This window comes from Anser anser (assembly GCF_964211835.1).
Source record: "Anser anser genome assembly, chromosome: Z".
NCBI lineage: Eukaryota > Metazoa > Chordata > Aves > Anseriformes > Anatidae > Anser > Anser anser.
In genome coordinates this window covers 33,664,574-33,680,470 of record NC_139723.1, presented here as the reverse complement: position 1 = coordinate 33,680,470, position 15,897 = coordinate 33,664,574, and the positions used below count along the sequence as shown (strand labels likewise).

Below are 15,897 nucleotides of genomic sequence, written 5' to 3'. Positions count from 1 at the left end.
CTGTATATTAATGACAAAGAAGGTAAAGATGAATGTCTTTGGTAGAAAGCTAGTGAATTAGAAAAGTCAGTATTAAAATAAGTCATGTTAGAATTGGTAGAAAAAAAGATACAGCTGAGTGACAGATAACTAGTTCTGAATAATCCATGGCAGCAAGATACCACCATTGAAGGACTATGCTGTTGTAAAAGAGGCTGTCCCACCTTATAAACCCCTACCATTGTCAGTCATTACAGCTATGGGTGCTAAAAATTCAGTGGGAAAGACAGCTGTAACAGATGATGTTCATATTATATGATTATGAACCAAAGCACAAGTCTGAACAATCCCATGAAAGGAAAAGGTCTGGTTCCCCAACAGAAACGGACACCCACATCCTGAAGGTGATGATGATCATAGAATAGTCTACACTCAGAGACCAGTACATGACTTGTTATGGCCATAAGATGGTATAAAATTGCTAAATTTGCTAATATTTACTGATTAGGCATATAAGTAATTGATTTATTTAAGCAGAATTTTGTGGTGTGTACCTGAGTACATCTATCTCATCCTTCAGAGACTGAGCCTCTTCTGCTAATGTAGTAAGCTCTTCTGTCTGTTGTCTCAATTCAGCAATCTCCTTTTCTAGTTCTTCACAGCGTATTCTGTAGTCATCTTTGGCAGCTTCTAATCTGTAGAAATGAAGTGAAACAGAAAAGATTTCTCAGCTTGAGCAACAGTTACCTTTCTTCACCATCATCCTCTCTAAGAATGCTAGAAACAGACTTCTTATGCAGGAAAGGAAAACAGAAGCCCAATGTGCAACATTGCAGACACTCCCAAATGCCTTGATTACTGAAAAATATAGAAGCAGATCAAGTTTTTTGATGCCTTCAATTTGATGTCAGTGTTTCTATTTGGAACGTCAAAATGTTGTGATGTTTTAATGGAAAGATAACCTGACTTTTTTCTGTTATAATAATCCAAAAAAATCAATGTTCAAGCAGAAATTTCCACCTTTTTTCATCTTGGGTTGTACAGGGTTTGAAGGTGACATCTTTATCCTACGATTTTTTTCAGCTATTTACGTTCAATAATACTAACCTAATTGTCCAACAAAATGCTGTGGAGCTCCTAATGAGGTGGTTTTTATTTATTTATTCTTAAAGCCTGTCCAGTACATTCATTTAGTTACCAAGTCATTCATGTAGTTACCTGAATTTCAACTAGCAAACATATAGTCATGTCTGCTGCCAGCTACAAACAAACCATCTACCCACATGCAACTCTTCTACCTGAATGTTTCCTCTTGGAGTTGTTCTAGCTGTGTCTGCAGCTGCAAGTGCCTACGACCTGCAGGGCTGTTTGGATCTTCAATAGAATCAGATTGATTCAAACGTTCCATCAAAATCTGGTTCTCGGCAAGCAAGCTGCTCTTCTCCTCCTGAAGGGCTGCAACCTGTTTTAACAGATACACGAACTGGAATAACAGAGCTATCCAGCTCTAAAAAGTAATTTTCTTGTGTGCATAATAAAGTAGAAACACAACTCACAAATGGAAATGCACAGGTTTCAATAATCACATTTCACAAAGGACAAACTGTAATTTTAATAGGTATTCAATTGCTATGTGATGTAACCAACATACGGCAACATTAGGGGTAGAATTTACCACCCATAAAATGTAATTTTAACTGTACTTCTCAGAAGCATCCAGGCAAAAAAGTCTTAGCTATCACAGAAAATGAGTTCAGTATATTGATGTCTGCATACTTTCCAAACACGTAAAATTAGCACTTTGTATGAAAGCTTTTAAAATTGACTTCCAAATGAAACAATGCCTATCAGTCCCATAGAATATCCAAGTCTGGATATCCAAGCGATGGCTGTGCCCTTCTGATTTTTTTTTTTCATCCAGCAGCCAACTGTAAGCAGATCTGAAACAGGAACAAAATCCCAAGATGGCTCAGTTTACAACAGTTTTGTGAAAACAAGCACTGGTGCAGAGAGAACCAGAAGTGCCGCAAACAGCAGCTGAAGCATGAGTTCATATATTAGTAAGCAGCATAGAAGCTATTATTAAATATGGAGGAGGAGGAGGGCAAGAGAAGAAATATGAAGATCTCAACAGAAGGAAATGCTTCATTAAGAGCTTGCATCATCAAATAAAATCCACCATGAAACACAAATCAAGGCAAACAACTTCATTAATTCTAACAGTTAGTGAACAGCTTGGCAAAAGGCTGAATTACAGCACCAAGAAGTTTCACTGACAATGCCTTCTTGGGCTCCCTCATTACCCTCTTCGTGTCTTCCAGATTACGTATGCTCAATTTTACAGTAAGGCTCAATCTAAACCCATACAGAGCTGGTAGACAAGAGTAACTTCTGACTGGGGTTGAAACTGTAATTGTTATAGCTGCACTGCTCCTAGGAGTTCTCTAACTCAAGCACTGAGCCACAGAGCTCAACTCCTTCCTATCTGAATAAAAGTTTTGTTAGAATGAATCATCTTAGTACTGGCAACATTGCATCAAAATGAGAGAACATAAACTTCACTCTGCTAGCACAGGTAAAGCAAAAGAATTACTGTGCAATTTTCTTCTCCAATTTACAAATTAGATTTCCATACTATACATCTTGTCTTCAGTTACCTAAAAATTAATAAGTCTCCTCCTCAGTAATTACTAATAGATACAATATAGACAACCTACCTGCATATCTAACTCGTGACATCTTTGGGCAATTTCTTCTTTTGTTGCCAGTGCTTCGTTTAATTCTTCCGTAGTTTTCTTCAGCTACCATAAACAACAAATATTTTTAGCTTAATCACTCACTGTAAAGCAGGTAGAAAAATTCTGAACTACATGACTGCACAATTATTTCTACATGTAGGTAATATATTGAATTTTTTTTTTTGAAAGTGAGGCAATTCTGCTCTTAAGAAGAAGCAAAGAAGCAGATATGAGCACTGTTTAATTTGTGTGACAGAAGTAAACATATTTAAGAGTATTTGGTCTTACAAAAAAGCATTACAATTACCACATTTATTCTATGAACAGACTGTAAAAATCCTGAAGAACTTGTGTCTGAAAACCTTGTCAATTCTGCACACACTGAAAAAATTGTCAATACCACTTTTCTTTACGGATGTGAAGAGTGGGTAATTTCAGTTTTGAATCTACTTTTTAAATACACAAAGGATTGGAAGGCGGAATACAGGGAATGGACAATTAGGGTAAAACCTCTCTAGTCACTTCAAACTGCACAACAGGAATACAATTAACATGGTGATGGAGAGCCCTACTCCCTTCTGAAAAAAAAAAAAGACATTGAATCTTATAAGTAGTAGGAAGTATTCAGGTAATCCCCATAAAGGGCTTTATGTTCAAAGATGTATACCTTGCATGTTTTTATACAAATGCTGTAAAGTTAACTCTCTTACAAGTTGTAACAGTTCTCAGGACTGCTTTAAGGATTTTGAACCAAATCTATATATTGTTTTAGCCAATTTTAGAAGTGGGAGATGGCAAAAAAAAGTTTTGATGAATATTACAAACATTCTTATTCTTCTTTCTCATTACCCAGAAATTTACACCAATCTGCAGTTCTGCAGTTTTGCTGTACTATGCCATATAGCTCTTTTTTTTTTCCAAAATGACTTTTTTCTGTTAAATACTCAAAATGGGAAACTCAATTTATAAAGCAAAATGACTTAAAATACAGAAATTTAATTTTCTGCTCCTTACATGAATTTCCCTCAAAATTCTTTCATGACTCTTATAAAAAAAACAGGTTTCTTAATAAAGCAAAATGATTGGGCAATGATATGCTATGATTGAAGGAAAAGAAACATCTAGTCTTAGATACCTGCCGATCAAGGTCAACGTAAGCATCATTTCCAACAGAGACGGGAGACTCTTTACTCATCAACTGCAATTAGATTACAGTGGATTAGAAAAAGTAAAGATTTACTTTTACATTAAAACCTAAGCTTCAATGAAATACCAGATTGATTTCAACTTTTGTGAGCTTCGTTCTGACAACAATGAAGTTTTCCACTTCATTTTTATATGACATTCAGAAAAAACTACTGAAAGTAATCTTTGAAATTTATTATATTTAAAGCAATATAAATTCTTACATCATCTCATTTTCTTCTGCAAAAGCGCATTCTTATCTACAATGAAACCTGCAGTATATCATGCAGAACATTTTACCAAAGTGCCATTGAATGATGGAAGCTATCACCATTTGAAAGACTTGCCATAAATTGTTCTCTGCCACTAGTTTTCATTTTCTGATCATTTAGAAGTTTGTATCAATTTATTTATTTATCTGACAAAAGTTGGGGATATACCTATTTCAGTTAATTGTGCAAAACAATCAAACTTCATTTTCTGGAGTCACATGCAATTTGCAAAATAAATACGTAAATAAATAAATCTACAAATGGTATTCTTGAGAACGAGTAATAAAATTCTTGGTATACTGAGTGATCAATGGTTGATAGTAATTTTAGTCTGGAATACATTGTTTTTAGCTGTGACTTATGACATAAAGTTAAAAAATAAGAAATACTACATAACTATCTCAAAAGGAGGCATTACAGAAACATAACTGTCATTTCTGCGATTCTATCCAAACATGAAATGTTTTATCGTTTCTCCTATGGCACAACTCACAGAAGTTACAAACAAAAGAAGCTGAACCTAAACAAAATCACAAGATTTCTTACCTCCCCCCACCTCCCCTTCATCCTCTCCCTCCCCCCTATTTTCTCAAGGCCTCCTGTCCAGACTGGTTGCTCTTGCCAAAGACGGGGCTTCCTTTATTCCTTACAGAAACCAGTGCCTTTTGCATAACTTTCCACTGGCAAAGTTCTTCTGGTATATAGCATAGGGCTTGTGTTACCTCCGCATCCTTTCTGTTTATACCACTGTATGCGAGAGCAAATCTCTGTTTGACATTTACACTCCTCAAATATTTATACACTTACATTTCTTTCCCTTTCCCCATCTCCTTAGTTGGGATTTAGCTGTATACTGTGTGTTTAAACTCATCTATCTGTCATCAGAAGTCCTCCTCAGACCTTGACCATGTTTGTTGCTAACTGCTGAATTCCTTCCATTTTATCTCTATCTTTACAATGACAAACTATCCTGAAATGAAGCTTTCCATGAAGCCCAGATTCTCTGGAATAGTAATTAGAAAGTCTCTTGCCTCAGAGCTGTCCTGAAAAATGAAATCACATGCTTTTTTCATTACCATATGTATAGTGGCTTTACAAATTTCTATTTAATTCAAGGCCATGTTTTTGAAGCTGTTTTGCCATCCAAAACAAAAATTTCCAATCCTTCTCTTCTTAGCGTTGTTATGCCTGTTTTAATTGCTCCATTTCACTAGCTATTGTTTAAATGCTTTTCCAGATGACTAATAGGGATGTGAAGACTAACCATGTGCTGAACTATTCACCCTGTTGCATACCCAACAACACTGTTGACAACCACGCGCCCTCCGTGCTCCAGACACTGTGTCAGTACTACCCTTTAAGCCCTTAACTACTTTCCAGCTGGCAAGTCCCAGGCTGCACGCAGCCTGTAACATGCCCCTGACATTCAACATACCCCTTCTGGATGCAGTACAACTACCACTTCAGAAACCCAGCTTACAGCCCTGCTCTAGACTTATGCAGGAGCAATACAAGAGGCTGTACAACCTACTAGTGGCCACTGTGATGTTGCTCCCTTCTGTAGATTACTGTAAAGGAAACAAGCTGAGGCCAATAAATGCAATCCCTTTATTCTTCAGCACATTTTGCCACTTCTCCAAGAACTTCCGACACTTGAGAAGCCCTTGCAGAAACATCCAGAAAAAAAAGGGCAGAATCAAAGAATGGCTGAGGTTGGGAGGACCTCTGGAAGTCACCTGGTCCAACCTCCCTGCTCACGGCCACGTCCAGACGGCTTTACAAGGAGGGAGAATCAGGGGGAAAATTAGGGAGAATTAGGGGTGACGTTAACTACATTAGCTGACAGATCAGAGAAGAATTAGGTACTGGAGGTACATGGTATGTGTGTAGATGAATGTTAAACTAAATTTGTGAAGTGAATTCCATGGAGTGCATCATGGATCTGGGGCACAAAAATGTCATGGGAAGTGCACATGAGGCCCCGAAGTCAAGGGCCATAGGAGACACGCAAACGCAACAGGAGACTGAACAAACACAACAGAAAGACAGGAAGCATTCTTGCAATATTCTGACCTGTGACATGGTGGGTGTTCTAAAGATGAAATCTAAGGAATTATGCAGCTGGATTGTGTCCAGACAAGAAATGGGAATGAGACCAACAGATTACTCACAAATAATATACAAATCTGACTTATCATTAGTTAACAATACACTCATGTTAAGAAGTGGGTGGAAAAGTGGAATGAAAAGGGAAAGTAAATAGGGATGAGGAAGGAGCTTTTCTACCTTTTCCCAACACATTTTCCCACACAGAGGAGAGGACAACAGTATATATAAGCAGATGTCCTCGCTATGTTCTGCTTCTGGACTGCCTCTTCCTATTTTCTCCCCCCTTAAAAGCAAACATTTTACTATAAGCAGCACATCTTGCACAGTACCATTCTACCCACCTATACAAACTACTACAAGACTTCCTGAAAAATTCAGGATAGGTTTTACTGAATGCTGTATTTTTAGGACTTCATGCAGTTACATATGTCAACTCAAAATGCATACTACACTTTCTGTCCATCTAAAGAAATATAAGATAACAGGTTTGCCTAATTTTCCCTGTTCTCCACATTGTTTCTAGCCAATCAATCTCTGATAGTACAGAAGTTCAGTGCTCCTAAATGGTCATTTTAACAGTTAACTGCTTGATGGCATATTAAACATTTCTGGATTCATTATTACTAATACACTGTTATTAATTTTAAAAGCAAACATCCTTACTGTGTTCTGCCATACCTCCCTTACTTTCATGCTCACATTCAGTCTAACTCCTGAAATACTGTTGTAGTTTTACTGCTTCACATCCAGCCTTAAGTGTGGTATTAGAACACACGGTCTTATTATGTATGAGTCAGCACCAATACTTTGAGTTTAGTGTGGAAACCATTAATATTTTATTTGTTTCAAGTATTTGAACTGGCTGACCCAAGAGAACAAAATGCAGTGGAAAGTGGCCTTCTCATTCTCCCTCCACAGCTGCAAGTCTTATTTTCTTGACAAGCAAACTACAGATAGGCACAAAGGTCTTCAATTTTGCAGCTCCAGAACTGGCTTTCAGCTCTCACCTCATAATTTAGCTTAAATACAGTATTTTCATCTGTTTTAATATTTACCTTTAATGAACAATGATGTGCAGAGATTTTAAAGGTTTTAAAAAGGCAAATGAATAAACTGCCTGCAAAACCCAGCAACAGGCATTAGGCCTCTACAGTAAAAGAACAGTCTTCTTAAGCACTGTGCATGGTAAAAAAGCAAGCATCTAACATTTATTTCCCCGCTTTTCTCTGGTTTATTTTATGATGTTAGAATAAAGACAAAGTAGCACAAGCTCAAACAATCAAAATGTTACTTAGATACAAAAGAGCTTATTCTGTGGTAAAGAGGTTATTCTGGATTTTATGTGGCACACTAACCTGGGCACTGTGACAATTTTTACAACTCTTAGTCTGGTTTTTATGAGAAGCAGTTGTTATTTCCTATTCTGTTCATGTTAATCCTTTATATCTATACAATTCCAAGCTCATAGCTTTGCAAAATGTCTTAAAAAAATACTTGTAGAACTGATAGTTTATTGCTTGTGAAATCTGCACAATTCACACAAACTTCTATATTCAGGGGATTGCTTTCCTTTCTTGTTTATTTACTTTTTAAAGATATAACACTATGAATGATATAGTGTGTACTCCTTAATGCAGCATGACTTTTCCCTTCCTGCTAACAGACCCAATGACATGTTTTTCTATCTATTCAAAATCCCCTGATACCTTTGCACATTTAAAGGACAAAAGTTTCTGTTTTGTGGAAGCAACACAGTCACTATTAATCCAGACAGGCAGGGCTTTTTGCTATGCACCCATACAAGTTTTGACAATCTCTAGTATATTGCTGTAAAGAGCCTATTCTGACTTTCAACTTGACCTGCACAGAAAAGGGAAAACACACTTGCTTTAGTCCAAGCAGAAGACTTTGGAAATTCTCCTGTTATTTTCTGCAAAGATGTCACGGAAAGTAAAATACAGAATAGCCAAAATCATTTCTGTATGGAAAGATTTTTTGCCTTCAGAAAAAAATCTGCCAATTATGAAATTAAAAATACATTTCATATTATACACAATATAACATACTAATTGCAAGTAATAATAAAATAAAATACACTACAAATGGAATATATGTGAATATATTGCATAATACATAGCACATAATATATAATTGTATATAATACTTTTTTGCCAATATTTTTGATAGATATATAATTCTTGCTCTTCCTCTACCTCGTACACTGTCTGCATTTAGAAATGCACATCTCTAGATTGGAATCTAAGGAACTAGGCGGTGGTAATAAACCAAATCAATTTGACCTCACTGATAAAGTGCCAACAAAGCATTCTTAAATTCATAAAACCTTTATGGAGTGCTAGCCATGTTTTATTATAAATGTTTTTATTTTAAACATAAGAAAGCAAAGAAAAGAAGTGCTGAAAAATCACTAGTAATTAAAAAATGAAATAAATTTACCAAATAAAATTTAAAACAAAATGCTCATTTTTCCATCTAAAAACAGCTTTTTCATGAAAAAAAGAGAAAAGAGAAAAAAGGCAGATGATTCTTTTCAAAATTATTTTCTTGACTAAGATGATCTATGAAAACCCATAAAGTATCAAGGCATTTATATATGCTTTACTGAAACAGAAAAATGAATTACATAATACATCAGTAAAGCCTATAGAGGTCTTTTTAAACACCTAATTTTGAAGAAAGTGTAACTGCATGTCAAGTGCTTTGAAATGTTTGGATTAGGTGACATATCAACTTTTCAAATATGCATATATAGCTACTTTCCTAAGCACTTTATTTTGGTGTCTCCTACACACTGCTTAGTCCAAGTCACTTGGATTCTGAGATCTGCTCCAAGTCCAAGAAACAGAAGAACTCCTTAAATACAATGAAGTTTCACCCCTCCAAAGTCAAAGACTGAAGGTGCAGCTCTGAAAAGTCTCCTCAGACCTAATCTTGTTTTTGAGGATACTTTCTGACCTCTTTGGTTAAGCACCTCAGGTCCTCCTCATTTGGGTCTAAATACCTTACATTTCTAATCACAGCTTGGAAGGCAGCATTAAGATCACTCAGAATCTGACCAGTCCATGAATAGTAAACCTTCTGATTCACTGAGTTTCAAAATGTGTTCCAGACGAGATAATCATTCTGTGATTTCTCCCCAATTCTACTCCCAATCTCTGAGACAGAGCACAAACACCAAACAAGTTCAATGCCTATTCGTCAAATGCCAAGACTTATAGGCTACTTCAGATCCAGCTATTTTATCAAATTAAGTTAACATCCAGGAGATTTTTAACCTCCTCTCCAGGAGGAAGGATAAGAGAGGCTTTTCTATCTTAAGACAATAAGGGATAAAGTGCTCCTAAAAGCTAAGTTTAATAAAAGATGAGGTAAGAAAATCCACCAAAACATTATCTCATAGTTTGAAAAAAAAAAAAAAGCTAAAGTAAAATATCTCAAATTTCAGTCAAATTGGTGCTTGCCTGCTCTTGGCAGCAGTGACTGGAAGATGATTTAGCATAAGGATTCTTTTAACGCCCATTTCAAAAATCCTGTCTGCAAAATTACATACATGAGTCCATAAACAGCCAGCAAGATCTAGAATTGCATGGATGCAGCATTAATCGAAGTAATAATTGAGGTTGGAGTTCCCATAAGCTCAATGATACCTCTTTCTGTATTTAGGCATTAAAGTGAAACTACCCTGGTTTTCAATGTAGAATGTAGTTTCTCTCATTCAGGCTCAGATGAAAGGTTATTACCAATGATTTCCTGCTTACCTGACTTGCCTTCCAGGCAGTAAATGTGCATCTGTAAAGACTAATAGGCACATCTCTTCTAGGCACTTTGGGCACGTTAGAAGTCACTGAGCAGCTTCTTGGCAGTAGTGATCAACACTCTGGTTTACTTTACTTCTCTGATGTGCCCATCTGTATTTTTGATGTGATTCAACACTGACAGATGAGCATGAAATCCTTCATTGCATATAGGAACTCTTCAGGCTAACCACCATAACCATCGCAGTCTCAGAAGCAAATCAAGTTTCCTACTACTGAACAGCACTTTTACAAAATACACAGTAGTATACTTGCCAACATGTAAAAACGTATATCACAAATACCTTCACTACCTTATTCATAACACTACAGCTGACAAAAGAATACTCTGCTATACAGTTCTCTTTCTTGTCCAGTAAAGAAAACATTAATTCCTTTAGTTCATGGAGTTCTGTGATTACAAGGTACAAATTTTGATGAAATTCTACCATATTTGTCACTCATACAGAAGCAGTCTAGTGTACTTCAGGACACACAGGGTAGGAAAGGTATAGGAAAGGGAACCCAGTATCAAAAACATCTAGAAGTTGCAATCTTCTAGATTTAAAGAAAAGTGGGACATTCAAGTAGAGTTCCATGACATAAAGCAAACTTTAGTGCTTTGTGTCTCTAAAATTTAATATTTTTCAATGCAAAATGGCAAAACCTATTCCCCTTATTTTATTTACTTTTAACTGTTTTTTTTTCCAAGTTAAAAAAAAAGGTGTATGTTTGTAATACACTGAAAAGCTGAACTTCTGCACACTGTGGGTACTCTGGCATACCTCCTGAATGGCTGTCATGACAACATGTTGAACCGATTCTTCCATCATCATTATGGTCTGGATGTACTCTGAAAAAAAAAAAAAAGAGCATTCTGGAATGTTACACACAAAACATGAGGTCAGAAGCTGTATCCTTCCTACAAACTGACTAGGTGTCACAGATGATACAGAAATGCATAACCACCAATTAAGTCCCACCCCCAAAAGATACACAAGACTTTATCACAAAATCTGATCAGATGTAAATCCAGGCGCACTGGAACACCACAACAATGAAAAAAGTACACGATTATCATCCTTTGTTTTTTCCTTCTTGCATGTCACTCTTTAAAGATGTAAATTCTGAAATTTACGTCTAAATTCTACCTATACTCATTTTTTTTCTTAATTTTTTTTTTTTTACTTTGTTCCCGAACTATTCAGGCTACACAAGTACACAGTCCAAGGACAGACTGTCCTTTTCTGTGAGTTTAAGGTTCATGTCCTTTCTACAACATCCTCATTTCAAGTCATTTCCATATCTGTTCTTAGTTTCTGTTTTAATTTTTGTGCTATATCACAACTGAATTCCCTCCACTTTATCCTCGCTCACCTGTAAGTCCATTTGAGCTACTCGTTAAGTATTTTTGCAAAAAGAGACAAGTTAGAATGACAAATCCTGATGTTTAGACCAAGTCAGGGATTTATAATTTGCCCAGTATCGTATGGTTTCCAGTCAGAGATGATCACCTTTACATGCCACCTACATTCTTTGCCAAAGAGGAAGATGCTGGGGATCAGTCACCTCAAAGTGATTAATTATGTAATGCCAAGTCTCATTCAAAACACATAACTAGACTGCTCAGATATTTTGATTATTTATGCTCTTACTCTGTCAGTTTGAACGTTAAAAGAAATACAGGAATAAGATATACTTCTCACTTGAAGATGCCAAATTATCACCAAAAGGAAGAAAGAATCTTACATAAGACAGAAAAGACAGACGGTCTAATAAAGGAGTTATTTCTGCACTTGTGGAAGAAAATCACCTCTACTTTAATTAATAGGGTATCCAGACTGTCTCCTGATCAAGGAAAGTATAAAAGCAATTTCGTAGTGAGAGATAAAAGTAATTTAGACACCTGAGAAAACTAGAACAAGTAAATTAGTTTAAAAAGCTAAGATGCACTATGCAAGAGGAAGACAAAAGGTCTGAAAGCCTAGCTGCCATTTTGACAGAAAGGGAACTGCAACAAGTTAAATCACAAAGAGACAGATCTTCAATGCAACTTTAATGTAAATAAATAAACATCATTTTATTTATCCACCTGTGTATTTAGTAACTATGTTTCTATGCTCCCTGCTTTAAGTATTAAGAATAAACTGGTTGCTTTGTTATCGTAACACGGCTTGAAATAAGTGTAATTTAAGGTAATTGTCTAACAATAAGACACACAGCAGCACCCAAGGATATAGCTAGTTTAGAGCAAGAGATCTGGGACACTAACTAGTGTATCCACTGTCCAATACACCCTCTGCAGCATCTGCAGGAAAAATGAAAGGGTCCCTATTTTAACTGTGCATGTCAGATAGACAGTTGATACCACAGGAGTCAAGAGAATCAGAATTGTCTTTCAGTGACTGCTGATGTGGGATTCAATTGCCTAACAGGGGCCCTAAGTGCCATTTTGGATGTCTTTGATGCTTAGTCTTCAGCATCTGCTGAGAAGGCCATGGTCACCAGCAGTCATTATTCCTATTTGCCAGTCTCATGAAAAACTCTCAGAAACTACAGTCTCCAAGATCACACCAAACATATCTCAAAACAGCTTCCAGTCATAGTGGTGGCTCTCTGCCATGCAATAAGAAGGTGATCGGAATGCATTCCTAAAACCAATCATATTTTTGGATCCCTAACTACCCAGAGCTACCTCATAAATGGTGAGAGCAAGGGCTCCAGAATTTTCCTTTTTGGAATTCCTTTTTAGCTCAGCAAACAAAAATTGAAACTACATATGTTGATAGCAAAACCAATTCCACAGTTTGAGAGTGCAAAACTACTGAAACTCATAACAAAACAGTAGTTCTTATCTGTAGGACAAAATAACGTTATTACTTATAAAAACGATACTTACTTGTCTCTAATGGCAACCTGAGAAATATCATTTTCCCCTAAGTGATTACACAATAAGCTGGATTTTCATTCAATGTCTTGAAGCAAACATTCTTTCAAAATTAAATACCTTGCTTCTGTTCACAATTGACAGCACATCCCAAAATAAGCTGGAGCATTCTTCCAAGTTCCGCCGCATCAGCATGCTCTCCAATCAGGTTAACATCAGGAAGCGTGAAGTCATTAATCTGTTGCCCCAAAATCTGCATAAAAAGCCAGTACATACATGTCTGTATCACTACACATACACAGATCCACAAATTTCAGCAGACAAACATGATCTGAAATCAACAAGTGTTCACTTTTCGCCTTAGTACAGTTTTCATTCCAACTTTAAAACAAACAAAAATGCCTAACACCATTTTATATACAGACCTCCGAGTAGTAAGTCACCCATATTCTTTGGTACAACTAATATTTGGTGAAACACAAACCTGTCCCAATTAACAAGAAGCTAGTCATTTCAAACTTAGTATGATATTTTTCCAGATAAGAAAGGTAACAAAGGCAGGCTCAAAAGATGATCAACAGCATATGGATAACTTTTTTTTTTTAAACAAAGCTTTCCATTAAAAAAGTCTAATACCTAAAAACATTTTAGCTAGCATAAAATACTATGTACAAGTCTCATATTTCATACCACTGTAAAGGTAGAAATTAAGATATTTCACTTTTACAAAACATGTGTCTAGCATTGATGGATGACAAACGTAAGACTGTAAAACACTTGATCACTTGACCTCGCACTTCCAGAAAATTCAAGCATATTTAGCAATTCCCAGAGCTAAAAAAAATAGCTTAATGGAAAAGAATTTAAGGTAGTAGTACAATATATAATTAAACAGCCCACACACAGAAATAAAAAAAAATACTGAAAAACAGAAAAAAGAAAACATGTGACTTATAATTAATGTAATCTGATTTATAATTAAGAAGGATTTACATTAATGATTGTCAGTAGAAGGAATTAAACAATTCCCTTAGATTGTTCTCCAAGAACTTTCAGGGGGCTGAAAATATGAATATGAAATGTGGAATTAAACACATCTCTGACACATTAATTGCAGATAAAAAGAAACTGTCATTTCTTAAGCAGGGTGCAATAAAGAAACAATGACTACTGAGGGAATCAGTCATTTGTTTGCCGAATGCTCCTTTTGATTTAATACTCGAGAAAAACAGAAAAGCAAGTAAAGGTATTTATGAAAAACATTCAACAGATATATATATGAAGAACACACAGAAATCAAGCCATTAAAAAGTTTCCCAGGGCTAGGGAGTTGTGGTTGAGTTTGTTCTTATTTTGTATTTTTGGGGGTCTGTGTTTCTTTGTGTATATGGTTGTTTATTATTAACAACCTTCTCAAAGAATGAGAACCAACACAACTAAAACCTTTGTATACTGTAAAGAACTCTTGATATAATCTTATATGAAAAGACTTCCTTTAGGTCTTTCTAGTGAGAAAATAATTCTATGAATGCATTAAGCACAACAGAAAATATTACCGTTGTATATGGACTGTGATAACACAGTAAAACACAATATTCTTTGATACAAGTCTGATAACGTGTTTACGTATGGACCTGTATTTCTGGAATTTCTTTCAAATGCAGTGCCAGATTAACATTAATAATAACATAACTGCTTTATAGTTAAGGACAATATAATTTCTGTTGAGAAAAAGCTGAAGAGAAGAGGCGTATCAGCGGACACTATAAAGGAACCAAGCAAAGTAAAGGTGAAAACAGAGGAAGATTTTGCAATAACCATGAGATACAATTATAACGCAATAAGAAAAACAACAAAATAAATATAAAAATTAATTCTGGAATAAATATCATGAGATGAAAATAGGCATTTTTCCTTTTTTTTCCAAATAAATACAAAAATACTTTAAAAATACTGTAAAAATTCTTTTACAAAAAGAATAGAAGCTTCTATTCTAAAGCAGCAGAGTTCTGCAGCAAAATTACTGGGGCATCAGAAAGCATGCAAGCTATAAATAGGTACCTTTAGCTTCTTGTTCTTCCTTACTGTAACTGATAAAGACAGCAATGTATGATAGCTATTGAAAGACTGTCCTACTGGATGTGGTATGAATATTTAAAATTTTTAAAATCATAAAAATTAGCATATTGATATTTCAAAGATTTTCAGCTAACTAGGTAAAATTCTTCTATATTCACATCTATATTGCAAAGAAGATGACTGCTAGGAGGGGGAAATCAGGCTCAAGAAAAACATAACCAGGATTCGTAGCAGAATCCAGATAATCCCCAATATCACTACAAGCATTGCATCAGCAGAAAAAAAAAAGAAACCAAACCAAATAGAGTTAAACTTATAAATTTGCGTACTTAATCAGCTTAAATCAGGTCAAAACCTGCTGGCTTATCGAAGCAGTAAAGTTTTCACACTAGAAACTTAATCATCATAAATTCCAACTATCCAAAATGAAGCTGGCATCACTTTTGCCATAGTGATATTAATTTTCTATAACAATTTATTTATTTATTTCTAAAACGGGCTGCTATGAACCAGCTTTCTTTCTGAAGGACCGTATGGGCCTGTGCTGTAGCACTTCTTGAAGAATTGCAGCTCATGGGAAGCATGTGCTGGAGCAGCTTGTGAGACTACATGCTGCAGGAAGGACCAGTCCCAGGCTGAAGCAGAGGAAGGAGGAGTAAGGAGCAGCAGAAACAAATCCTCATGGACTGACCACAACCTCCATCCGCTCCCTATGCCCCTGTGCCACTTGGGGAAGAAGGTAGACGAGCTGAGACTGAAGTTGAGCCCATGAAGAGGGGAGGTGTAAGGAGGTTGTTTAGTTTAATTCTCACTGCTCTACTCTGTTATTATTG

General features: G+C 35.8%; 1 protein-coding gene across 2 annotated transcripts in view; it reads right to left on the bottom strand.

The window, feature by feature from the left end:
- The window catches only part of HOOK3 (hook microtubule tethering protein 3), an 87,297-nt gene that overhangs the window by 37,552 nt on the left and 33,848 nt on the right, over positions 1 to 15,897 (bottom strand). For both annotated transcript variants that reach the window (XM_083817601.1, XM_083817600.1), the window contains exons 5-10: positions 13,106 to 13,238; positions 10,884 to 10,951; positions 3,853 to 3,915; positions 2,697 to 2,780; positions 1,278 to 1,441; positions 534 to 674 (exon numbers count right to left, since the gene is read on the bottom strand). In XM_083817601.1, the coding sequence (XP_083673727.1) occupies positions 534 to 674; positions 1,278 to 1,441; positions 2,697 to 2,780; positions 3,853 to 3,915; positions 10,884 to 10,951; positions 13,106 to 13,238 (653 nt within the window). The remainder of the gene's footprint in view (positions 1 to 533; positions 675 to 1,277; positions 1,442 to 2,696; positions 2,781 to 3,852; positions 3,916 to 10,883; positions 10,952 to 13,105; positions 13,239 to 15,897) is intronic.